General features: G+C 41.9%; 1 protein-coding gene across 2 annotated transcripts; it reads right to left on the bottom strand.

Annotated features, from left to right (window-relative positions):
• Positions 1–229: 229 nt before the first annotated feature.
• Positions 230–23,643, bottom strand: rybpb (RING1 and YY1 binding protein b). Of its 2 annotated transcripts, none has more exons than XM_034299856.2 (5): positions 23,086–23,643; positions 22,297–22,422; positions 3,855–4,121; positions 3,660–3,755; positions 230–2,191 (listed from the first exon to the last, which is right to left on the bottom strand). In XM_034299856.2, the coding sequence occupies exons 1-5, from the start codon at positions 23,109–23,111 to the stop codon at positions 1,939–1,941; spliced, it is 768 nt and encodes a 255-aa protein (XP_034155747.1). In that variant the 5' UTR covers positions 23,112–23,643; the 3' UTR covers positions 230–1,938. The 2 variants fall into 2 exon arrangements, with proteins under 2 accessions (XP_034155747.1, XP_034155750.1); XM_034299859.2 differs by having other exon boundaries at positions 230–2,188; positions 23,086–23,641.
• Positions 23,644–27,193: the final 3,550 nt, after the last annotated feature.

Raw genomic sequence — 27,193 nt, 5'->3', positions numbered from 1 at the left:
ATTAACCAGTTACGAGAACATTAGTATTAAGCAACTCAACTGATGATCGAAGTTTTCATATTGCAGTACTGTTGTACAAGATGTGACCCTCTAACTGACCATGTCTTGCAAGAATCAACACAGTAATGTACAACATCTAACGCGGATGTGGTCTTTACAGGTCTGATTCCAAAGCAACTGATGAATTTCACAGTATATTGTGGACAAGAATTAGACAGTAAGAATTAGATATGGATTATATTAGACTTTATTTAAAATGTATTATTATATATCACACATATGATCATTACATTTCGAATTGTTATTTGTCTATCATGTCGATATCAAATTCCTTTGGTCCTTCAATAAATAAAACTCATATCATATACACATATTTTGTACAGGTTTAATACAGTTCAAGAGGAAGTCAGGTGGATTTTTTTTTTTTTAGGGATAGATAGTTAGATATTTCTACTCTTAGTTTGGCCATTATGGGGGGGAGGGGGGTGGGCAGCTGAATACTCTGGACAAGTGACCAAAAAAAAAAAAAAGAAAAAGATTATTAAAAAAAATAATAAAAATATTGTGTCCTCTATTTTCCTTCAGCAACATCATGTGGTTCTACACAATTAGTAAAAGACATCCGAGTCCCAAGTTACAGTCTACATCTTCATTTTTGTCTTACTTTTTTTTTTATCCTTCACCAAACAGATTTTTGAAGCTGTAACTGTAATTCAAGTATGCTGGAACGCACTCTGTAGGAAAATTATAACGTGGGTCAGTATGGCATAACTGAAAACCAGGCTAGTTTGACTAGTTCGTCGACTGAAACGTTTAGTGTTTGTACTACATGCCATAAATAACCAATAAGTTACAAATAACTCTGCCAAACAATGCCATTAATTAATATAAACAGCAACAACAAAGCAAGAGAGCATATCCAGTTAACTCTTTGATATAAGAATAAACTATAAGCTCTCTTAGGATCTTTAATCCAAATATTATACCCAGATGCCTCTCCATACGGTTGATCCAGAGTCAACAACTGCAAGTGTGAAATATGAGATTCTATTCAAAAGATGTTAAAGACAGGCATCACAGGGACCGGGGTATAAAGTCTGGACTGTGGAAAAGCTAGAAAACTGGCAGACTTGTCTGGCAAAATGAGGGCTGAAAATGCCACCATGAAGAGCAGACAGCCTTCCCCTAGCACTCACCGGAAAAAAAAAATAAAATACAATAGCTGAGGTGGAGTGGCAGAAAAATGAGTGAAATAGGCTTTAAGCTTAAGGACCTTGATGTGTAAAAGACAGTCCAAGCAGGGAAAAAAAAAAAAAAAAAAAAAAAAAAAAGGATTCACAGTGTAGCTAGCACCAATGTGGGAGAGTTTCTCAGGGGGCTCCAGGAAAACAATTCAAACTCATTAAAAACTCATTAAAAGTGTAAAATGGAACCATCAGCCAGGTTACTTAGCGAAGCTTCAATGGGAAAAAATCTCTAAAAGTATTAAGATACAACAGATAATAAATAAGTGTCATAGCCATTCAGGAAATTGTTAAAGTGTAGGTGGTTATTGTGCACAGCAGACCTTTTTTTTAATACAAAAAAAAGAAAAAAAAAAAAAAAAAGTTGATTCAGCCAGGTTCACTTACAAGTATAAAACAATACATACAAGAGCGAGGATGCCATCTCACTGGCCCTGCTGTCACTCCAGTGCTACCAAGGTGTGATGCTGAGAATCCACTGCTAAGGGTCCAGAGAGATGAGATTATCTCTAATCAGGAAATGCATGTGTACGCATCAACATGTACGCACGTTGACATTTGGGTAAATGCGGGGATGTGACGAACATTCGTCCCTCTTTTGGTAATAGAAAGCAGATGGGCGGAATGAGAGCAGGGCAGAGGAGAACTGCGGAACAGCCAGCATCTCCACAGTGTCCAGGAGCAGTTTGAAGGCTCAGAATGACTCGTCATGGCCAAGCGAGATTTCTCGTTTTGGAGTGGAGGCACGTGACGAGCTCTTGTCCATGCTCTCGGAGCCCGAGCTCGGGTGCTGCTGCTCAGAGGCGGCACTGGACGTCACTGTCGAGGAGGATGTGGAGGATGAACGCGTCTTCTCTTTAAAGTCTGTTATGATTACTGTCACGTTCCCCACCGTGATGGCCAGCTGCTGGGCCGTGCTCCGGTCCACGTTCTTCAATTTGGGTCTGCTGATCAGAAGTAAAGGCACAACTGTTATTCCCAAGTACTGGACATGCAAGGATCTTTCTCTTTCAATAGGGTACAGAAGTGTACAAAGAAAAATAGAAATACAGTAATAAATTAAAGGCATGTATATGAACATTGAACATAAATACATGACTCGTGACTAGAAGACCTGTGCCTGAGCATGCCTAACACAGTTGAGACTGTGCTTAAGAGATGCTAGCATGTCGAGATGCTAGCATGTCGAGATGCTAGCATGTCGAGATGCTAGCATGTCGAGATGCTGCTCACAGCACACTGGAGTTTGATTGTTCAGTGTATTTTTCTAACTCCTTTTTCACTCTGACATTTTTTTAAACTAAATGTGGTCTTCTGTATGGCATCGGTTCACTGTGCTACAGTGTAAAGCCTGTCCTGAGAGCATTAAAGGAGAGTTTAGACTGTCTGCTATACTCTGTACGAGCTTTGTGGCATGCGCTCCTTAGCCATCATGACGGATTATGAACAGGTTGGCCTAGCTTGCATGCCTGCTGTTGACACTTGCATTGTGCCATTGGTGGTTTTACTGGATGAAGAGCTACGTTTAGAGAATTAAAGACAAACTGATTCCATTTTGGCAGATCATACGTCAGTCCTAGCAGTGGGACTAGCCCTCCTACAGGGACAGCTAGACAGAGGAAAGCCCCAGTCTATAATGAAGGTGTGTGTGGTGGCCATCGCAGTGTATCACAGTGCTGTGGACTGCGTCTCACTGGGGGCTCATACAGGTCACAGCCTTTCTGAAGGGAGCAAGGCACCTCCATCCTCCTCGCCCCAAGAGCCCAATGTGGTATCTTACCTTTGTAAATTTATTTAACCTGCCTGCTGCCTTAATAATTTATTAAGACTACAGCAATCACTAGTTTCATAATTGAGTATTTTGGCAAGCTCGTGGTAGCACTAGCTACACACCTCTGTAGTTCTCTATCCATTTTCCTTCCAAAAAAATAAGTAATCATTGTGCATGAAGGATTAATGGCAATTATGTGTTAGACATTGCCAGTATCCGATTACATCGTCCTATTGGCCAGGCCTAGACAGATCAGTGGGAAAACAGCCAGCAGAGTGTGTGAGAGTGAAACCTTGCACTGCTCATTTGAGCACAGCCCACAACTAACACACTCATTCAGAGGCAGAGAAGGAGAAAGAACAGGGTAGAGCGAGGGGGGCTGCATTTGTGAATCAGAGCAGCTCTTACATTGAGATGCACTGTGGCTGTCTGCCAGCTTTGTTCAGTGACAGAATGACTAACAGTAGCTATTCAAGCTGAGGGAAGGCATCTCAAACTGCAGTTATTAATATACTGCCATCTCTTTTTTTAAATAGGATGGCATTAAACATTCTATTAAGACAGGAGACAAGAAACTATTGCTCCCTTAGAACAAGGGTAAAATAAAACACACACAAAAAAACTAAAGATGGAAACTGAAGCACCTTGAGATGTGAGAGTTTTTAGTCTTGGTGGTTGATTTCCCAGACTGTATGCTGTTTCTTTCACTTGGTGGGCTTTGATGGTTGTCCATCTTGGGCCTGCAGAGGAATGACAAGAAGCAGTTAATATGTGTTAGAAAAGTGTTAAAAGACTCATGTTAATGTGCTTTGCAGTAATACGCAGACAACGTGCAGTACCTGGTCTTTTTGCTGTTGGGTTTCTTTGGGAGGGCAACAGTGATTTCTTTCTCTCTGTCCTTCTTCTCTTTTTCAGCATGGTCCTTCTCAATCTTTTCCTTGGCTGGTTGCTCACCATCGGGCAGGTTTCGCTCTGGTCGCTCGCCATCGGGCCTCTCCTTCTCAGGTCTCTCTGGCTTCTCTTTCTTTTCTTTCTTTGCAGGGGGAGGGGTGGCGTACTGCTGCGCCACCTGCTGAGCCACCAGCTGGGAGTTTATCCTGGGCTTCCTGTGGGGCCATTCAGAGTTCACAGAGTGTATGTTAAAGGGGGAACGTGCTGAACACATCAAAACTACCCCTAACCTGACTGAATGTGGTTCTACCTCAATACCTAACTGCATACCAACTCCCTGTATTTTACTGGGCAACATGCATGTCCCAGTCTGTGGGGCTGTTAAAACAGGATTAAAAAAAATATATATTACCAAATATGTACCACATAATGAAATCAATAACACATCACAAAGATGGACTAAAGCAGGACATGATAAGAAATCATTAAAAACAGTCCTAGATATTTTGAAGGATGAAAATATACACTCTATAATATAATCTGGAACTATATGCCAGTATTTATAGCCCATCAAACACAATAAACAACCCTGGAAGGGGAAAAAGCTGCCAATACAGCTTACCATACCATACAGTTTAAGCAAAATACTCAAGATATACACTCACTGAACCCTTTATTAGGAACACTATATAATAATACTGAGTAGGGCCTCCCTTTGCTCTCAGAACAGCCTCAATTCTTCATTGCATGGATTTCACAAGATGTTGGAAACATTCCTTTGAGATTCTGGTCTGTGTTGACATGATTGCATCACGCAATTCCTGGAGTTTTTTCAGGTGCACTTTCCTGCTGTGAATCTCCCGTTCTACTGCATCCCACAGGTGTTCTACTGCATTCAGATCTGGTGACTGGGAAGGCCACTGAAGAACACTGACCTCACTGTCATGTTCATGAGACCAGGTTGAGATGATGTTTACTTTGTGACATGGTGCATTATCATGCTGAAAGTAGCTATGAGAAGATGGGTAAATTGTGGTCATGAAGGGATGCATATAATCAGCAGCAATACTCAGATAGACTGCGACATTCAAGTGATGATTTACTGGTATTAACGGGCCTAAAGTCTGCCAAGAAAAATTCCCCACACCATCACACTACCTCCACCAGCCTGGACTGTTGACACAAGGCAGGCTGGGTCCACGGATTCATGCTGTTGAGTTACTGTAGCCTTTCTGTCAGCTCGAACTAGTCTAGCCATTCTCCATTGACTTCCCAACAAGATGTTTCCGTCTGCAGAACTGCCACTCGATGGATGTTTTTTTTTCTTTATTGCACCATTCTAAGTAAACTCTAAAGACTGTTTTGTGTGAAAATCCCAGGAGATCAGCAGTTATAGAAATACTCAAACTAGACAAAAAAAATCAAACCCAAAACTCAAACTACTAAAACAAACAAACCAAACAAAAAAAAAAATCACTGAGATCAAATTTTTCCCACCATTCTGATGGGTGGCATGAACATTACCCGAAGCTGCTGGCCCGTATCTGCTGATTATATGACTGCATGAATGAGCAGTTGTACAGGCATTCCTAATAAAGTGCTCTGTGAGTGTATTCACATTAAATAACATCATATAAGTGCTGAAGTGCGTTGTAGGGTTAATAATTAAACTGAAATATGATCAAAAGTTAACATTTCATGAGCACTAGCCATTGCCAAATGGAGGCCATAATACTATTTAAGTGTCGGCCGTCATCAAAACAAGACTGCAGCGTTGTCAAACAGTCTTTCAGAACACCTTCCTTGAATGTGAATACTTCCCTGAGTGCAGGTAGTGCAAATTCTGATTTCCATTCTCTATGTGCTACTGAGTTAAACAGAGCAATAGAGTGAGCCACAGAGTGAGTATTTCTATTGCATTACTACTGTAACACTTTTCAAAATCGTGACATTGTGCTCTTTATAATCTAATCTAATCTAATCTAACAGCAATTAATAGAAGGAGAGAGTCACTGCTGAATAAGTGGGAAAAAAAAAATCACTTGGAGCATATAAACGATGGACAGATTGGGTCACGCATTGACAGAAATGGTGTGGATCAAAACACTGCTTGAAAAGGAAGCCTAACTGTTCTGTGAGACAAGCGTGAGGCAGATCACTAATGTGGTAGTGTAAACTGGTCTTAAGTGCTCACCCTATTGTTGAAAAGATGTGATGGCTGACTACACGCCTGTTCATTTAAGGCTTCACCCTACTAGATTTGTACCTGCCGTGTTACAGGGGAATCTCAACTTGTGTATGGAAACAGGCTATGACTGTTAGAAAAATAAAACTATATGAAAAAACAACCCTGCATTTAAAAAAAGGAAACCCTGCATAAACATCATGCTGTGTGATATCAAGCTCATTACCTGGTCATAAGAAGCAAGCAAAAATGTAACAGGTTCACAAAAATTGAGCTAAACAATTTTACAATATTACTCTATGGACATCCACGCTCTAAGGCTACGTTTACACGACAACGATGTAGTCAAAAACGGAAAAGTTTTTCTCTTGCGTTTCCAAAAAGTTTCACGTATACACGACAACGTTTTCAAAACGATTCGCGTTTACACATATCCGGGATAACGGCCAAAAACGCTGTATTACGTATGCCAGGCCAGTAGTTGTTCACGCTTGCCTTTACAATAGACATGTACTGCGCATGTCTACATACCTAACACGTACTACGCACGCGCATGACGTCACCGTTTTCAAAGATACCCAATACGGGAATCTTTGAAAACGGTGACGTCATGTGCGTGCGTAATACGTGTTAGGTATGTAGACGATAACGGCGGAGTTTTCAAAAACTTGCACTTTAAAACCCGTTTTCAAAAATATGCCTTTTCAGTCCCCGAAACGCCGTTGTCGTGTAAACGAACAGGCAAAACGCATAAAAAGTTTTCCGTTTTTGGCTGAAAACGTTGTCGTGTAAACGGCCCCTAAAATCTACAGAGAGGTTAATTTTTTGTGTCTATGGTGGGCTCAGGCTCTCTATTATTAGGGTCTGTGCTGTGCTGTGCTCCAGCTGTGTGTGCCTGTTACAAGCCTAATCCCATTACTCCACTCTCTTAACAAATGAGTGTGAGGATCACAGGTGTGGGACAATGACAGGCACTAATCTAATTATGGCCTGGGGGTTGGTCTCATTGAGCAAAAAGAGGACTGCGTAGAGCTTCGCAATCTGTCCTGCCAGTACGTGAGGCCAAGCGCCACCACAGGTGGACAGATCTGATTACAACAACACCTTGTTGTACAATGACATGGTGAAAGCCTTGTGGCTATTCACTTTTTTTTTTGCGCAAATACACCTCTCACTCCTACACAAACCCACAAAGAGTCCAGACAGCAGCCATGCGCTGCAGGCTTTCTCTCTTCCCTCTACTCGGTGCACGGTTGAGTTAATTAAAAGCCGAGGGGCTGTGGTTGAGATCTGAGGCAGAACTGTGCACAGCCCAGGCCAGCTCATGCTCCTCCAGTATAATGGCAGACATCTGGCAGCAACTGGGGGTAACAAAGCAACTTGACTGAACAGGGGCGGAAATGGGGGAAGAGAGCCCGAGAGCTCACTAGCGATGTTAACGTTGTCTAAACATTTTGACATGGCAACCTGCCTTCGTTATCTTCCATCTGCTAACTTGTTGAAGGCCGTCTTTTAAATCATTTAGCAGTTCACAGTTCAGAGCAAGCTGTGAAGTTGTGTCTTGTTCATTTAAAAGGAGGGCTGCAAATATCAGTTGTTATTCAAATATTCTGTCAAATATAGTCCTGACTATGCAAATATTAAAAAGAAAAAACTCAAGATTATTCATTATGATGATTTAATTAAAGAAAGGCATTAAATCACATCATCCAATTACTAACCTACTCAACAAAACATTAATAGCAGATAGTACAATTTCTTAAAGTCTTATGCTTCTTTCATCTGCCTACTGCCATTAACACCCCATTTGTTAATGATTTGAAATAGCTGCTGGAGCGAGAGTGAGGCGGAAGTAACAAAGTGCTAAACTTCACGGTCTCGTTAAATAGCACAGCTTCCGAGTGCGAGCTAGCACACACTCATTTACTTGTACGCAGCTTCAGCCAATGCTAGCTAGCAGACAAGAGCAGGATCGAACAAATGGCTCAAACACAGCTCGAAAATACCAAAGCATGCTCACCCTGGCACATTTCCTGGCATCACAACATGTTAAAAGGTACAACACACTTCAAGGAGGTAAGTCTATGGAAATGTCCATAATCCAAATTATTTTACTGTTTCAAATTTAATAGTTGAATTTTCAACATTTAATTGCAGCACTATTTACCAGTAAAGTTACACCCCAAAAATATAGAAAACAAATAAAAATTTTAAATAAGTGCTGCATGTGCACTTTTCTGATGCTGTGACCAAAAAAAAAAAAAAAAAAAAAAGAGCAAGTCTGGTTTTGGGGTGAAATATTCCTAAATGGCACATTTATTTGAACAACAAAAACTCTAACAGTACTACGAAGAATCAAAACCCAAAACCTACAGTACTTCTGCTAATGAAATAATGCAAACTTATATGCATATTTTTCATTTTATGTTTTTTTTTTTGTTTGTTTTTTTAAATCAGGTAGTTAGAGGAGAACTTTCCTGTTGCTGATATATGAACATTCTTACTGATCCATCTCATCGATAGTGATGCAACAGACAACACTTTAGAATAAAACAGCTGCCTCTCATCCCAAAGATGTCTCTTTTTGCTCCTATGACAGACGGGTTGCAGGTTCCTGTCCCACAGGGACTAGCCAATCACAAGACAATCAATCTCCTCATAATAGGGAATCATGTCAAAGGGACCAGCACAACATCATAATCAATACCATCTCTGTGAGCAGTCCAGATGAGTCTGAGCAATGGGAATTACAGAACTGCTGGGAAAAATGCCAACCACTAAAAAGGGGAGGGGGGGGGGGGGTTGTGGAATTAGTGCTGGAACATCTGTAGCAGGAATTGTTTAAAAAGTGGTGTTTCCAAGCACACTATATAAGCAAAAACAAGTCAACAGAAGGGATAAGTGGTAAGTGGTATAATACAGTCTAACCACTATAGGAGAGCCTAGAGGTATTTGCTCTGATCCAGCTGAGGGATTTGTCAGAAGTGTGCACTGAGGCCTCGCTAAACGCCTGCATGGCTGAGTCTACCTCTAACGGGCATCCGAAATCGCTTCCCACCTGAGGTTAGGCCGGGAGCAGTGCTGGAGGTGGACAGGGCTGTGATTGATTTGCTCAAACCCACCCTCTCGCTCAGATTCTGCTGCCAAGCGGTGAGATTTGTATCATGCGTAGATCAGAGGAGCAGAAATAGGCCAGGCGGTTAAGCCGTGATACAGTGCCAGCTGTAATTCAGCCATGAATCTTCGCTGGCATGTCAGGACCAATGTTAAACCTGCCACGGCAAGGCAAAAACCACACAATGCATTATTCACCGGCCAGCACATGACCAACAGCGGAACCGCGCTCTTTTCACTAACCAAGACAACATCTGATCTGATTACCAAATGCAGGCAACTTTTGCAATCAGATCTGTGTCCAATGTTACTCATATAATGTTTCTTTACGAATGTCATCCAGTACTGCAATTTGCACTCCCCCAAAGCAACTGTGGGCGAGACCAAAATAATTTCAAGTGGGAATGGCAACAAAACAGCCACCACTCAGGAGCTCGAGCAAACTGCGCAACCAGTGTAAAAGTACGACATCAGTGAATGCCAACCTCTAGACACTTCAGACCAGACAGGCTAGTAGCACAGACAGCTGCTTTCCACCACCTTCTTAGACAGTGATTGACAGTTCCTCCTCCCAACCGCCCCTTCAATCTTCAGTGAAGTGAGCCAGATGCTATAAAACGACTGTCACTGACACACAATACTCAAAGACCAGGCAGACAGGCACGCAACAAGGAGGTTACACAAAGCTCAATCAGCATCACCGTCCTAAAAAAATAAATAAATAAAAAAAATTAAGAAGTCAAAAAGATCTGGCCGTCAAATTACACAATCACTGACTCCAAACCAAAACTGACTCTACACAAACTGACTCTAAAGCGTGCTCGAAGTGTTCTTTGTTTGAGATTTATGTACACTGAGCTTAAGGTGATAGTGGAGAGCCAGGTTACAGGCAGAGATAAATGGGGTGGCAGAATAAGAGTACTTGAGTGAAGAGAGGCTATAGAAAATTAAAACAGCTCTTCAATGCAAGTGTAGTGCAGAGATACAGGATTGCCGGGAATAGTCTCTTGGACTGCAGTGGTCTATAGTGTACTGACGGATGGTAGATATGTCAAAGACACAAGTAATCATACTGACAACAGTAGCGCAGGCCTGATCTACAAGAATGCAAATACTTGTGCTGGAACAGGCAGTAGTAACCCAAGCTCTACTACTACTACTATTTCTCCCTGCAGAGTGAATGTGTTTTGTGCACCATAAGGATTCCATTACTCAACCTCATGAGCAGAAATCTCTTGGAGAGAGAGAGAGAGAGAGAGAGAGAGAGAGAGAGAGAGAATAATAACTGTACATACCATTCCCTCCACAGTGCAGCTGAAGATGTTTTGCTATTTTGCTCTTTTCACATTTCCAAAAATCCTGATGTAAAATCTCAGGTAAAACACAAGCCAAAACCTCTTTTCCATTAGAGCACCTTACATCATTGCCATGACAGACAACATTCATATTCCGTCATCAGCATACCAGTTAGCGGAGAGGCCCGATCCTCTAGTACAGGCATATTAAGCCCTCAGCAGAGGGGGAATGATAGCACTGCTGGTTTTCACTGAGTGTTAAACAAGCTCTGGGATTCAGCTCCCATAAGCCATTCCACTAAACGATTAGTGGCACGGCGCCTGTTCGCCAAAGCCGAGATGGAGTACGCAAACCCGCAGGGACCACCTGGGTTCCAGAGACTGGACTGAGGACATCAAACATTCACCTCCCCCTCGTTCCAGACGAATTCTGATTCTCCTTTCGCCATTCGAGAATCGTTTAGAGATTGCAAATGCAGACTGGATGAAGGACAGACTGACAAATCATAAAGAAAAGGCAGAAAAAGGGAATACAGACAAGCAGTGTTTCTCATACATATGTGAAGCTGAAGAGAGGCTGCCCAGGTATACTGACGACCACCCAAGTACATTTCATCTTACTCAAAAATGATTTATTAATCCGTTCCAAGAAAACAATGTGCCTTATTTCCAACTTGGCAGCACAGTGTCAGGGAGAGGGGGAGGGAGAGACAGAGAGCAGACAGGAGAGGAGGAGGGGCAGAAAGACAGCAACACAGACTGAGAGAAGAAGCAGTTCCCTGGTAACGCTTAGATGTGAATTAGCCGGTGAGTTTCACTGCTAGTTAGAAACTTGCAAACGTATGGAATATAGTAAACTGTTCTACATTAGTCATTTAACAGTGCAGCACCAGTCAGATATATTCAGCTGTTACATCCTGTGCAGTTTATAGCACATGACTAACAGAGGACAGTCTGTAGGAACACAGTAATGCTGCTTAAAACATCAACATAGACTGAACTGATGTGTTAAAATAGTTGACTATTTTTCCTCGCTACTTTGCATTTATTGAGTGCATAAGGCACCCTGCTCCCCATTCAAACACTTAATGTAGTCACACACTGCATTTAAAGCAGCAGAATGTGATCAACGGATACACATAATTCAAATCAATAGCAATTACCTGTTGCCAGTGATATGTGGTGACACTTTAAATGCTCTTGTTTATAACTGAGCTGCTCCTGAATGATTAGTAAGGAGAAGCTCAGGTGCACACGGCTCGCTCTCCTCTTTACTGGGAGCCGAGAACACCTACAAAAAGTTCACTGATAAATTTGTTCGATTTCTATCAGCTGCTTTTACTCTTGCATATGGTGCCACGATTTCTTGCAGCAACGTGCGTATACTTAAACTGTCACTGAGATCATTTCATGCTTGGGAGGCCTATATGATTTCTGCCTCTGCAGATGGTACACCAGAAGTTTAATGAATTTCACAAAGTTGCGATTTAACACCGAAACACAAACAAATGGAGAAATTAACAATGTTTTTTTTAAATTTAATTATTTATTGCATATGAAGTTACAACTGCAGTGGTATTATCAGTTCCAGGTTCCAACTCACAAGTGACTTTTTAAAAATAAAAAAAAAAAGAGCTCAGATTTTAGGGGTGAGCCAGTGTGACACAGTGCAACAGAGACAGGCAGGGAGAGACAGAAAGAAAGACAGGGCAACAGAGAGACACAAACGGACAGTTCACAGAGACACAGAGAGGCACAGAGAGTGACAATGGCAGAGACACAGCGCAACAGAGACATAGCAACACAGAGAGACACAGCGGCAGAGACAGAGTGACAGAGAGACACAGACAGCACAACAGTGTGAAAGAGTGACACAGCATGACAGACACAGAGCAACACACAGACACAGAAAGAGAGAGCAACACAGCGTGAACAGTGACACAGTGCGACTGAGATCAACACAGAGAAACACAGCATGGCAGACTCAGAGAGACACAGAAAGACACCAAGGCTCCAGACTAATGCCATCCCGTTGTCCCGGCGATGGTAAAAATAGCGTACAGGATGATGTCAGATCTGCTCTGCAATGCTTTCAGGTCGATAATGTTGCATGCATTTAACACTTAATGTCTGTAAAATATATAAAGTAACAGGTGGATGAATGTTAGGTTGCAGAAAGAAAGGTGGGACTTTTTTTTTATTATTATTTTTTTTTTTCATCTTGCCGCAAAAAAAAGTGACTACTTCTAAGCTGTGATTGGTGGATCACCATGTCAGTCAGCCGTGGAGATTCAAGTGTCATGCTCTCCTCTGATTCCCATGGCAATAGAAAGCTCAGCAAGAAAACTGTGCCACCCAGTTAATATCAGACCTGAAGCGGACGTCAGTGTGCCAGTGTTCTGGCGATTTATCCTACCTTGTCGAAATGTCCTACCGTAGCGTACATTTGTAGGTCTTATCTAACAAAGAACCCAGTAAGGATAGGTATGAACATTGCTAGATAACTAAGTATAAATGCATAATTATAGAGGTTAAACTTAGCTAACTTTATCTGACGCTCACCACATTTAACCATTTTTGGCCATTATGTTACGTGTTAACTTAGCTGGCGATGGAGAGTGCTCTTTCAGCTCTTCCGTGAGTAGGCTAGTAATGCTTATTCAAATCACTGGTTGCACATTAACCTGCATGCCAGGCATTAATGCCATAATGAATTGGTACTGAGTATTCCCTGATCAAATCCCGATGTGGTTAAGCTAGGTTAGACTAGCTCAGTGTAAAATAGGACAGTGTTTTCAAACCTGACAGAAAGGCTATATCGTACATTTAGAGCAACATGAAACATGAATGTAGTGTATTCAAGACACCACTAAACAGCCATTTAAAAAAAAAAATCAGTTGAGTGTGTTAAACCATGCACATGCTAAAGTGGAGTGCTTTTTTCTGTAGCATATTAAAGTAATCTGCAGCCTAGATTGTTTTTTTTCTTCATCTCTCCACTCCATCTTTTGAGTATAATTGTGTTCAGAATATGCATTTTCTGATAATATGGTATACTTACTGCTGTCTGTCTAATTGTGAGGTTCTTACCAATGCTCATGCTTATTTAGTCTTTATTATATGAAATATATAGTCAGAATAATCCAAACGCAGCTGATTGCTTATGTTGTTATAGCAGTACAAGAAATTAACCCAAGAAAGAAAGAAATTTAAGACTACTGTAAACAAAAGAAAATGAATATTTGGGACAGTCAATTTTCAGTTCGGGACGGATGACAAAGTTTCAGGGGGGTTCTCAGACAGTTCTTCAAAAAGAGACAGTACTTCAGAGAGAAACAGCATGACAGAGAGTGAGACATAGAGAGAGAGAGAGAGAGAGAGAGATAGAAACACAGAAAGAGAGAGACACAGAGATACAAAGAGAGAGAGAGAGACACAGAGAGAAACAGAGAGAGAAAGAGAGACACACACAGAGAGAGTGACACAGAGAGAGAGAGACACACAGAGAGAAACAGAGAGAGAGAGACACAGAGAGAGAAACAGAGAGAGACACACACAAAGAGACAGAGAGACAGAGAGAGCGACAGACACAGAGAGACAGGTATGTCGCAGTCCCCAGTACACTTAAGCTGATGCAGGTGATAAGACACGCAGTCTTTGTCTTTGCGCTGCTGTCGTAATGACTGGTCATAGCAATCAAACCCCAAATATAAGTTACCAATGATACATATCATTTCCAGCCCATGGTCCCAGATGAGAAATACTGCAGACAGGGACTGCATTCCTAAAGTGCTGCCAGAATACAGAACTAACTGTAGAAAGCTAAGAGTTAAAACAGAGAGAGAGAGAGACCAAAAAAAAAAAAAAAAGCATGATGAAGCTTGTGCCAAGTAAGTCAATGCTTCACTGACAGTAAGTGCTCTGTCTCCGGAGGCAGAAAGCTGACTCCATCATCTGTCCATAATAGAGGGTTTCCTCCCCTGGTCGACCTTTCAGGCCACATGCTGCCTGCCGTCTTTGAGACTGACAGATAGGTGGTGTGGCAGTGCTAAACACTTCTTAGCTTCGTCCGTCAGCAGAAGCCCGTCACATTCTTTGACGTGCCACGTGTGCTACTTGCTTGCACGTCCTCCTCTCCTTTTTCTTGCACTATCTGCTGTGGACCACAACTGCCTTGCACACTTGTTTCTCCTTCTCCCATCTTGTGTAAATAGAACCTGTTTTGAATTAGCTTTAGTAGGCTCTGGGCAATACGGCATGCTGCTTAGCGGAGACAACATTTCACGGGATATTTTATGTCTAGACCAGACCGGTCTGCAAAACTAATGAGGAGAAATGTAATAAAGCAGCTCTTCATGTACACGGCTCAAACAGAAAACCACTCAACGGGGCTTTTGTGATTTGCATTTAAGAATGCCAGGATACTTTGCGCTGCTATGTTTCTTCTTTAAATCTCAACACAGATAATCACAGGCTACAGACACAAACATTTCAGAAAAGACGGGAGGGATAAACCTAAATAATCTCTGTAAACTACCAGGCTGGGAACATTTAATGTTACACTGTGTCAATATCACTGTAAGTGCCAGCGTTTTAAAGATAAGACGTACAATGCGTGTTCGTCTCTAAAGGTCCCATATCCTGCATCGTTTTTGTATTTTAGTTGTCTAGCTTGTGAAATGAGGCACACCATGCCCCTGTCTGTAACATGTGTACAACTGTGTAGGAAACTCTGGGAGGTAAATAATGGCATCTGTTCAAATACAGCCTTATGTGTTAGAGCCAGAGTCACATAATGAAACCAAAGGAGAGAACAATTTGCCAGCTCAACAACCGAGATTAGAGCACGCCGTTTCAGAACGGTACATTACATATTACGTATTATTCTGACAGCCAGGAACAGAAAGTTTAAATGCTTGCTGCAACTGGGTGCGGATAACCTGCTGTAAAGCAAACAGACGGGGCTAATCTGCTGTAAGGTGAATGGGTGGTACATTTTAATGTCTTAGTTTCTGTGATATCGAAGAAACAACGATTCTAAAATGGGCTGTTTTCACTGCTTAGTTTCTATACATCAACATTATGGACTGTGGAGTGAGTGGTACTTTAACAATATTTCAAGCTCTTTTATTTCAGAAAACCGAGGAAAATTCGGGTTTCCATTATACGGGCCCTTTAAGAGTATTAGCAGAAAAACACAAAAAGATGTCAGCGTGTAATAAGACAATAGCGCTAATCCTCTTACTGGTGACACCACACAAGGATTATAGCCTGAAGCAAGTGTACTGAGCAGGAGTTATCACACATGGAGCTCCATCAGGAATGTGTTGGCACACTGCTGTATCAGGGTTGTAATATTAACGACAGTCAAAAATTATACTGAGGAGTGCAAATCAATCCAGCAATTTCATGGGTCAAGGCCTGTTATGAATTTAATTTAAATACACATCTAAGCAAAAACCCCAAACAAACAGATTAGCCAAGAGTAAACGTAGTGGAATTAAGCAATAACTCAATGAGCTCTGTGGACAGATCATAGCAAGAACGAAAGTTTACCGGCTTCTTGAAACCATGCCTACATATATTTAGACCACATGAGACACTAATACATTTATGTGACTGATCTGGAAAACAACAGTCATGACTGATTCTAAACATTGCATATTGGTGTAAAATTGGATAATGTAAAGGACTGAAAGTTCAACACTACACGTCCCATTATGAAAAATAATTCTGTCTTCAAGGCAACTGACAGACAAACTTGAGCATAAAACTACTGTTTGTGGGTGAGTTCACTTACATGATTTAACTTTGATCACTGCATGTTGTGGTTGCACCGGCGCATGGCTCAGATAAACACCCACCCCCCTGTTCCACTGAACGACTGAAGTGCTGTGGCGGTGGTGCATGGGGGAATAAAAGTGAGGGAAGGAAAGTGAAAAAGCACGAGAGAGGGGGAGAGAGGGAGAGAGGGAGAGAGAGAGAGAGGGCAAGCCCGGCACTTCCCTTCACTGCGTAATGATGTGCTCCATTCTGCCTTCCCTCTGGGAGCCTCTCGGCTGAGTGAGCACATCCCCGCACCGCCGTCCATCAAACTGCCGCTCCCCTCACTCTCACAGCATGGTCCAACTCACTCGCTTGCTCCACACCCTTTCTCTCTCCCTCTCTCTCCTCTTTCTCCTTGTCCCTCTCCTCTTTCCTTCTCTTTCTCCCCCGTGCCTTGTCATCTGGTTCGCTCTCAATGTTCCGATTCACAGGGCAGTTTAGTGAGTGCGTTGTGGTTCCAACTCGTTTGCTGGGTCCCTTAGCCAACAATCTCTCCCACTGCTGATCTCGAGTTTCACACTGAACAAAAACCCACACTCAAGCCTCCCACCTGTACTGATGGGTAAAGTTTTAGCCATATGTTTAAACAAACATAAAAAAAAGACTTAAAAACTTTATTTTTAATTAAATTAAAAAAAAAAAAAAGAAGTATTAGTCTGGGTGTGGGTTTTGCCCAACCAAAACAAAGAAGGCTGAAGTCTAACTTTTCCCTTACACAAACCATAACTCCATTCTTCCATGACACTTTTAATTTTAGAAGTACCCTATACTGCTTCCAAGTAGCCAGTGGTCAAATCAGAACAGTTCTCTAATTTAACTGATTTTCTCTTTTTTTCCCCATATTCACAAACTGATGACATCTAATATATGGAAGTTGTTAACCCTCAGGCATAGTAACAAAGAGTATGATTTTAACATCCCTGAAGCTGAATACACACACTACACGATTTCTACCCCAATTTCCCCGTCACAGACTAATTCTGCGGCTCGGCAACAAAGCCAATCCTTATTTCTTCCACCACATTTTTCTCTTCTTTTTTCCTTCTTTCTGTACAAAACTGTGCCGAAACAACCACCACAGCCAGTCACATGACAGACATCTCGTGTGTTTATTTTTGTAAGAAAGCGGGATTTGGGGATCAGGCGCACTTCAGCAGGGATCTCTCCAGGTGACAGATTGTTGTAGTGTGTGAGCCTCGTCTGCGATCGCTCGTGTAGTGTGCAGAGCGGTGCATCCACAAAACAACAGAATGCAACTGAAAAAAAGACGTGCAGCGCAGTACAGCGATTTTGAGATTTTTGTGATTTTGAAAGGCTGCAGTGCTCACACACTTGCAGAAATCTTCACGTCTCATTAACAAATTTAATCCCCCAATTACCACATCAAGGCAGACTAATGATGCAGGGGATGAGGGGCACTGACACAAAAAGCAGCACAAACTGCTTCTGTAACTCCATTATACACAACTTGAATGTAAGTGACAGTGAGGAAAATCCCCGGATTATAAACATCTCTTCAATCATTTTATATCAAACACACTCGCACATTCGCGCACACACCCACCCACCCCCCATCTGTGCCCGTCACCTTACTGCTTGCATGAGCAGGTAGTGTTTAAACACAATATTAGCAGACTCCATCCGGAATTAAGTACTTAAAGCCTTAATTTCCCATCAAATTATAAACGAACCCTTCACTTCAACTGAGCAGGCTGCAACAAATTCATATGCTATTAGACACTTAATATTCCATCTGTTTGGCTTGACACATGAAGCAGGTCGCCCACAAATGGCAATTTCATACTTATGTTCGACTGTAGCTGAACACATCACACTCTTCAAAGACTGATAGTATTCAAATGACCTGCTTGGAAAGTGTGTGTGGCAGCTTAAAAGGGAAACTGAACGAGAGCCTGCTGGTTATAAACCAATGTGGAGGTTTTGCTGTGACGTACTGATAGCGCTACACAGATAAAGGTCAAATTCACTGTGCCTCCACAAATTATTATTCAAATTTGCATCAATCATTTATCACTGGGAAGTTGACCTTCAGATTATACTAGAACATACAAGGTCTTAAGTGAGCAGAAAGCAAACCAAAATGTAACCTTAGAACCGGCTTACTTCAAACACTCCCCGTGAGCACGAAACAAACATAAAACTTACAAACGTGCCGAGCAGAGCAGACCGGCCAGCAGGAATCTGCAGGGGAAGGAGAAGTAATGTACACCCACACTGAAGATCAAGGTAACACAAAGCCTGCCTGGCACTTCCCCTCCGATCCCACACATCAATCAACTTAAGAAAGTCCTAATGGACACTTCCTGAAACCTGCAAGAGACTGATATGTGCACGGAGAAAGAGCCAGCATGAAAGCTGATACAGAAACTAGGTGTCGCATTCTGCAGCACTGCTCTCAGGCTTTTCACTGCAATGTTAGAACATGGTGGTTAGGGGTCTTCTGAGGTTGCTGCACGTTAAAACAAACTCAGCGGTTGCATCACATGCAAATGGACAGTTGAATTTTCTTTGAGGGCTGCCCGGGGTGGTTGTTTTTTTTTTTTTTTTTTTTTTTAATCTTTATGGTTAATGTTTTAGTCCACACTGCTGCTTGGAACAATTCCTATTACATAATGCACAATGATTAATAACGCACTTTATTACTTTTACATATTTAGCCTTTAGACTCTGTATCTTTTCCGTTTTACCTTGTTTGAGTCACAGCCTTAACAGCTTTAATAAAGCACTAGACATTGTATATACACAGAACAACATTGCCTCTCTGTCAGCAGCAGTAAATCTATGCTGGTACTAAACAGCGATAATGCACTTCATATATGCATATGCTTTTGGTTCTGTACCTATGGTGCGTTACACGATTTTACACAAACAACTATATATATGAAGCAGAGAGCCACTGCTAGTAATCCCATGGCATTAATAAAGCACTAAACTTCATATAGATACAGATATTTGATTTGGCTATGATTTAGAATGTTATTCTTCCCTGTTCGGGAGTGTGTTTATCTTCCTGACAATGAAAAGTCTCTGATCAACCTGGTCATAGTCTCACACGCCCCTCTTATATTCTCATACAAGCTGTGAGGAGATTAGGAAATGTGGCATGAGTAAATGTGAAAGTGAAGAAATGACTAAATGCACTGGAATCAATAAAATAGGGAGACTGAAGTTTTTTTTTTTTTAAATTAACGTTACTGACAGACTGTAATTCTAATTAAAATCACAAAGTATTCAATTGTACTTTTGACTCTATTGATGACTTTTGTCATTTTGTGGATTCCATATTCACTTATGCCTTCTCTGAGATGTCATCAGCATAGACCTCTCTGCCTCTGGCATCAGTGATGCGTCAGGATTTCTGACCTGCGTGACCCTGGATGACCTCGGCTAATATTAACACAGGGCGACAGTCTCTGATGTGCGGCGGCTGCTGAAAGGCAGGGACACGGACGTGCTATTACCATTTGAAAGGCCAGTGAATTTTACACAGCCTTTTCATTCATACTAATTATTCTCATTTTATTCCTGGGTTAAATTTAAAAAAAAAAAAAAAAAAATCATCCATAATTAAATGTCACCCAAATGTGTTGTAAGTCAGCTTTGACTTACTCAAAAAAAACTTAACTGAAAATGTGCCGCAGAATAATCTTTTCTGAGTGCTGTACATTTCCCCAGTACATTTCTCATTAATCGCTGTGATCATCTTTGTCAGATATTCTGGAACATGGCTAGACCAAAACTTTAAAATCAATTTAACTGTAATGAATATCAATAAAAACATCAAACAAGTAGGTGAAACAACTCAACATTCAGACCTATCTTCACTAAGAAATGCATCAAAAAAAGAAAAAGAAAAGAAAAAGAAAAGACCACAAATGTATGCCCTATCAATTGAAGGCTGTCTGTGTTCTTTGAACTCAACACCATCAAAAGGTGAAATAATTGGCAAATGAAATGTGTTACAGCTACACAAAGGCCCATTCAGACAGGGAAACCTAGATAAAAGGAGAGGAGAGTAGAAGATAAATCGCCAACAAGCACAAGTGCATGTCATTTTGCACGCGCAAGCCACTCTCCCCGATACGCTGCTGGAAAACATCAAAACAAGCACAAGGTGGCTAATTAGTGCTCATTAAACCGAGAGCCAGATTTCTTACATCAGCAAACAATCATGTCCATCAAAGGTTAACGTCTCCGATCAAACAGGGCTGCGCGTCTTTTCACTGTAACGTTTCAGGTTTTTATTCACCATCCTGACAGGGGCTTGGCACTTGCTGACGAGAGACAGAATGGTGTTTTGACGTGCGTGCTATTACTTTCTTCCATTACCATAAATCCTACTCATCTACTTCCTGCAAATCACTCTGTTTTGTTACACTCTGGAAGGAAGACGTTATTGTTATCGACACTTACGTTGCAGGACATCTCTATTCCCCTTAAAGGGGTACGCACACATACAAACTTTCCCCCGAATGTCGGTTCTGCGCTGAGCGTGAAAACCACAATGAAAAGGTTAGCGAATGGGGATTCCTGACCTGGGCCACACATTACTCATAGCTGTAGACACCACATCAGTCAGCTGATGAGAAGTGATCACTCTCACACACACACACACACACACCATAAACAATGTAATGCACTGACACACAGAGCTTACTCGGTTTATAAGAACAACACGATGACTGGGTTTCACGAAAGCCATACAACCACCATCACCTCATAGTCTCAAAACAATACACAAAATCAAACCTCCTTGACAAAGCATGCCGATCCTCAGCATTTAGGCTTTTGACCGTAATTCAGGGAAACTTTCACAGCCACAGTAAAACGTCAGCTGCCATTAGGGTACTCTGCTTCAAGTTAATAACAAACACGGGCAGGTTTCACACTTGTGCGTCACCAGTTCTAACAGAGAAGCACGTTATCATCACTGACAAATATGCATCACTTACAGGAGAGGAAGCGACTTGAGAACCACAAGATTTCCTAACGGTTAATAGACTCCCTAACAGCAGTATTCAACCAGACAAGAATATTTATGTAGCACCAATTCCTCTCTCGCTTTCTACTTGTCAGTGAGAAAAACAGGACATAATAATAAACACCTGACAACCTGAATGCTTTATATTACGACTCCAGGCCATATAGCAGAATAATAAACATCTGGAGAATATATACACATGTTCAGTGATCACACTGTAAACAGCAGAGTTACGGATTTTGGACTAGAGAACCTAAACACTGAGAAAGGCAAAACTGAAAATGGCGTGAGGACGGCGTGCGCGGATTGCGTGCGTGTGTACGGATGGCGTGCGTGTGTATGGCATGTGAGGATGGCGTGTGAGGATGGCACGCATGTGGATGGTGTGAGAGCGCGCGTGAGGACGGCGTGCGTGTGAGGACGGCGTGAGCGCGAGCGTGAGGACGGCGTGAGCGTGAGGACGGCGTGAGCGTGAGCGTGAGGACGGCGTGAGCGTGAGGACGGCATATGAGAGGATGGCGTGTGTGTGTGTGTGTGTGTGTGTGTGTGAGAGGATGGCGTGTGTGGATGGAGTGTGTGAGAGGATGGCGTGTGTGAGTAAGAGGATGGCATGTATGTGGATGGCGCGTGTGTGTTTTTTGTGTGTGAGAGGATGGAGTGTGTGAGGATAGCGCATGAGTGTGTGCGCAGATTGTGTGTGTGTGTGTGTGCGGATTGTGCGTTCTCCTTTTGCCAGGAGCTCTGAATTCCTCCAGCACATGGAAAGCTCTGCAACTTTACACCACACACTCCTGCTTACTGTTGCCCCAAAAAAAAAAAAAAAAAAAAAAATTCAACAGGGTGCATAAAAAGGAGCATCGTTCATTCCAACCAAGGCTGTGGAAGAAGCTGATGTGCAGCAGCAGGAGCAGCAGGAGCAGCAGGAGGGTTGCATTAAGGAGGCAGAGTGAGCAGGGATAAAGCCCTACCTTGTGGATGTGCCCTTCCGTACATCGCAGATGCTGCATTTAAACGCTTCCGCGCTGTTCCTGAACGTGCACACGCTGCAGTCCCAGTAGCCGTCATCCGCCGCCGGCTTGGCTTGTCTTTTCGGCCTGGGAAACAAGACGAAAACATTTCAACAAGGTCAACTTCACTCGTCTTCCATGAACTGGTAGCAAATTTGTCCGAACGCGTAATATTAATAGCCAAACAAGTCATACAGTAAATGTTTAAAAAAAAAAAAAAAAGTGACAAATGTCAAACTCGACACTGGTTGAAATCCGGACTAGACGAGCTAACTAACTAGCTTGCTAACTAGCGCAGTTTTTTTTTTTTTTTTCCTCAACACTCAGTCGACTAACACTAACACACAACCCGTCCGATTGTAACCCTAGCGTTAGCGCGCGACCAGGCTACAGCTAACGACATCAAGGGTTAAACTAGTCGCCAAAAATGTCGTTTCCGACCACGAAATTCCACACAGCTTAAAGTGGCAGTTAATACATTAGTGTTTTTTCGACGAGGCCCGGTGTATCCTCCTGTAAATCTCCCTTTGTCTGTGAGTGACTAGCTGCTCGAGTCAGTAGGGGTAGAGAAGAGAAGCCGCCATAGCTGCACTGTTCTCGCTCTAGCACACGAACCGAAAAAAAAAAAAAAAAAAAAAAAAAAACAGAAACACTCCTTGAGGGGAAAAAAAAGCGTCTGAATAGCGAGCCCGAAAAACAGCCGAACAAACACGAAGCTCTCAGAGACGTCCAAACGGTGGCGATTCTTACCTGGTCGGGCTCTTTTTGTCGCCCATGATGGGGGGAAAAACCGTCTCACGAAAAGAAAAGGGTTTTTAAACCAAAAGAAAGAAAAAAAAAAGATGGAAAGGTTTGTGTAATTAAAGGATAATTGTGAGGAGGATCCAGAGAGCAGCTCGAACCGCCGCTAGGCACCGCGCGCGCAGGCAGGCAGGCAGGATTCGGAGTCGCGTTCACGGACGAGCGCGAGGCAAAGCGAGTGCACACCGCGTGACTCCGCGCTGCCCAATCAGCGCCGCGTTCGCTTTAAAGTCTCGCTAGGAAATCGAAAATAGATCCAGCAATAACGCCACTCTTTCTCTTCTGTTCGACTCTTCAGCTGCTCGACTTCGTTCTTCGCCTCCAGAATGGTGAAGAGTAGACTAGTTCAGAGGCTCGGAGGCTGGTCTGCGGTTTCACGCAGTAGGGGAAGGGCTAAAAGGAGCAAAAGACATGTTCAGGTTGGCTCCAGTGTAACAGAAGTCAGTCTGGTGAACTTGGTTAACTCTCCAAGCACTTGAGAAACCTGAGTTAAGCCCAGTAATGTACCCGAGCCAGCTTATCAAGGCTTCTATGAAAGGAATATCTACATGCTAGAGCAAGGTGTGGCTTTAGGGCTGGGAATCAGAAGCAGCTGCTGAGGAGCAAAGATGCAGATGTTCCAGAAAGCTGAAGAGACAGTGATGTTTTACCTGTGGACCAACACACACACACACACACACACACACACACACTCATTCGCCTGGTCAGGGTTGAGGTGGATCCAGAGCCTATCCCGGGAATACACCCTGAGTGAGATGCACCAAACACACACGTTCACATCCAAGGGCGTTTTAGCAGACGTCCAGCTACAGGCATGTTTTCATGACATGGGATGAAAACGGGATGAAAACCTGCAGCTTGAGCTCAGGATTGAACTGAGGACCCATCTATTGCCTTCCCCTCCTCCTCCTCCTCCTCCTCCTCCTACTTATAAAATAAAGTTATTCAGAAAATATGGTGCTGAAATGTTTGAAAAGCATTTCTTGTTGAACATGTCTAAAGTATTCCAGTTTCAGCACACAGTGTTCTCTGCTCTGACACACCACTGCAGATCTCACTAACAATCAGCTGATGGACCGAATCAAATGTGGTAATGTGTGCATGGCAGTGGGTTTCCAGGGCTAAAGCCGACCACATTTATGTCATTATTTTTCCAGTAGTAGCTCAGCCCCTCACTTGTTGATTCACCCCAGAGCAAGGCTGCATGGGGGCAAGAGCATACGACTCTGACAAGCATCCCGACGTCAGAGACAAGGGCCACTCTGTGGGGGATGCGACGTGTGAATCATTAGTCTCACTAGTCAGGCTCTGGTCACTGACATGTCATTGTGCCCATCCTTTCTCTCTAACAAGAGGATGTACCACTGGGTCATTGTCATCTGATTTGCCCTTGTCTCTGTCAGTGACTTGCCTTGTAAGTGATAAATGCTCTGGTATGCACAAACTGCCAATCATGTGATTTATCTCCAGCTTTATGTTCAAGCTTGTCTTCAAAAAAGGGCATTCATGAATTGGTGAGAAGTGAGCTAGGTGACAAATAAGGACATGTAAAAATAATCTTTTCCTTTAGTAGATGAACCTTTGAAGTTACAGTAAATAACACTAATGATCAGTTAAGTGAAATTTCTGTCTGTAAAGTACCTACAGATAAACTGCTGCTACCAATTTCTTTTTCTTCTTGCGTTTTAAAAATGCGATACGTGTGGGTGTAGGGCAAATTAGAAGCGATGATTCAAATGATTCTGGAAATCAAAAACTGAAAGAGCACACAGAAGAAATCATGACGACTTCTTCCCACATCAAACCCAGACGCTGCTTTTGTTCATCATGCTTGATCTAACATGAAACTCAATATGCAGAGAACCTGCTGACTATGGCCATGTGCCGTAATTTTATTTTTCAGTTCCATCTATTTCATTTAAACGATAATTTTAAACAATAGATATAGCCACAAAGCGTCCTTAAAAGAAATGAACATTTGTACCCATAATGAGGAAGTGGCAAGAAAATTCCCTGATGTGGTAAGAGGTTAGAAATATTGAGAGAAGCCAAGATGCACAATTCTGAGACCTAGTTGCATTAAATGACTATTTCATCTAATGGTCATAGCTGAGCTTTAAATAAGACAAAATAATCGTATCATATGGGATGATTAAAAATTCTTGAACTAAATTTCAATATATGTTCCCAGTATGCAAGAAAATGAAGAAAGCCTTGACTTTTTTTTTTTCCATACCCAGGGATGTCAACAGAGGGTAATTGGGGAGGGGGTTGTTGTCCCAGGAGTAGGCCCAGGGGATCCATTGACATGCTGAATAGGCAAATATGTTATTCAAAACAAGAAAAGACAAGGACCTTTCCATCTTCCGCAGCTTGTATTGGTTCAGTTTTGAGAACAGGTCTCAAGATTTAGCAGGAAAAAAAATGAATTGCTGGCTCATGATCCTAAGTATCTGGTATATATGAGTTTCAGATTGTGCTGCAATTACATGCCTATAAATGCTCGTGGTGGACGCATCTGGAAACGCCAATCTGAAGCTATAGATCAATGATGAATATGTGTCCAAATGATATTCCATGTGTTGCCATACAGTGGATTGTAATATACTATATGACCAAAAGTTTGTGGACACCTGACCAACATCTGGAATGGGATGTTGAAAAAGGACATAGGTGTGATTTTCAGGTGTCCACAAACTTTTGGCTCTATAGTGTACTCACAGATAGCTTGCTTATAAAACTAACAGCAGCAGCCCACAAATCAAATGAATCGTGTTCATTAAACACTGCATCAACGTTGATCAATAAATTGCTTAATTTCACATTTTGTTGCCTTCGCATTAGCTTTACCAGTTCATGACGTTAAAACAGGGCAGTTTACTTAAGCTAGATATGTGTGCTTAGTTTATTTACTACAATGTCAGTCTGTCATTAGTCTGTTTGCTGGGGTGGCTACTAAACTCAAAATCATGAATCACTCGCTATGACACATAATAGATAAGGGTACGGGGATTTACTTTTACTGAAGAAAATAAACATATCTATTGTACAAGTGGCGCTGATTTTTGCAAATACAAATTGATTTAAAATAAATTGACATCAAATACCGTAGAGTTCAAAAATGATCCTGCTTAAATTACAAAGACAAAGGACTTTTTCTGGATCCAAAGTGTGACAAACGTCACAGGAAATATAGGGTATACATTTATAACCGAAAGAATGGGCAAAAATTATTATGTAATGATTACATTATACACAATGTAAAAATATATATATTTTTTCACACAATTGATGAAACTCTTTTAAGCTCGTTTAGGGCTATACTAAAATTTTCCAAAGAGTCTGGAACAGTTAAAAATCGACCAGTTTCAAGTTCTAAAGTCAACTATTATCTCCAGAAAGACGTACTGGAAATACAATTAAATTCTGGGCAGATGAGACCAAAATCAAATTGGTTGACTATGAAAATAATTTGCATGTTTGGGAAAAAAAGGTGGGTACATAGTATAAGGGGGGAAAAAAACATATAAATGCAAAATACGGTGAATCATTGATCTTTCGCAGCTATTGGTCCAGGGGCTCTTAGGAAGATTGAAGGCATCATGAATTCATCACACAATGATTCAACTTTTTTTTTAAACTGATTATACAGTAAATTACACCACCACGTTTTAGGGAAAAAGGGTCTTTCTGCTATTAATTGTGGACCCACAGGAAGGACCTTGTTAGTGTCTGAAATTGATACTATAACAGAGGCAAAGACCTGCTTGCAGACAGTCTCATATAGTGTGGGCCTCTCAATGACATGTGGCTTGGTTTCTCATGTTCATTGATATTGCTTCCTTAAATGGTAGCTATTTATTTTCATTATTTATTCATTCAGAGGATGCGTTTATCAGAGGGAACATCTGTTTTTTTTCCCATGTTGTTGTGGAGGAGGAAGACAGAGCGAAACAAAATCAGAACACTAACAGTAAGCTCTATTTCTGGTGCAAAGGTCAAGAGCTTTTCAGCCATTACTGGATTATTTACCGTCAGTTTTTCTTTCTTTTTTCAC

The sequence above is a fragment of the Pangasianodon hypophthalmus genome, chromosome 2, assembly GCF_027358585.1.
Source record: "Pangasianodon hypophthalmus isolate fPanHyp1 chromosome 2, fPanHyp1.pri, whole genome shotgun sequence".
NCBI lineage: Eukaryota > Metazoa > Chordata > Actinopteri > Siluriformes > Pangasiidae > Pangasianodon > Pangasianodon hypophthalmus.
The sequence above is the reverse complement of the archived record's forward strand: the minus strand, read 5'-3'. Positions and strand labels throughout refer to the sequence as shown.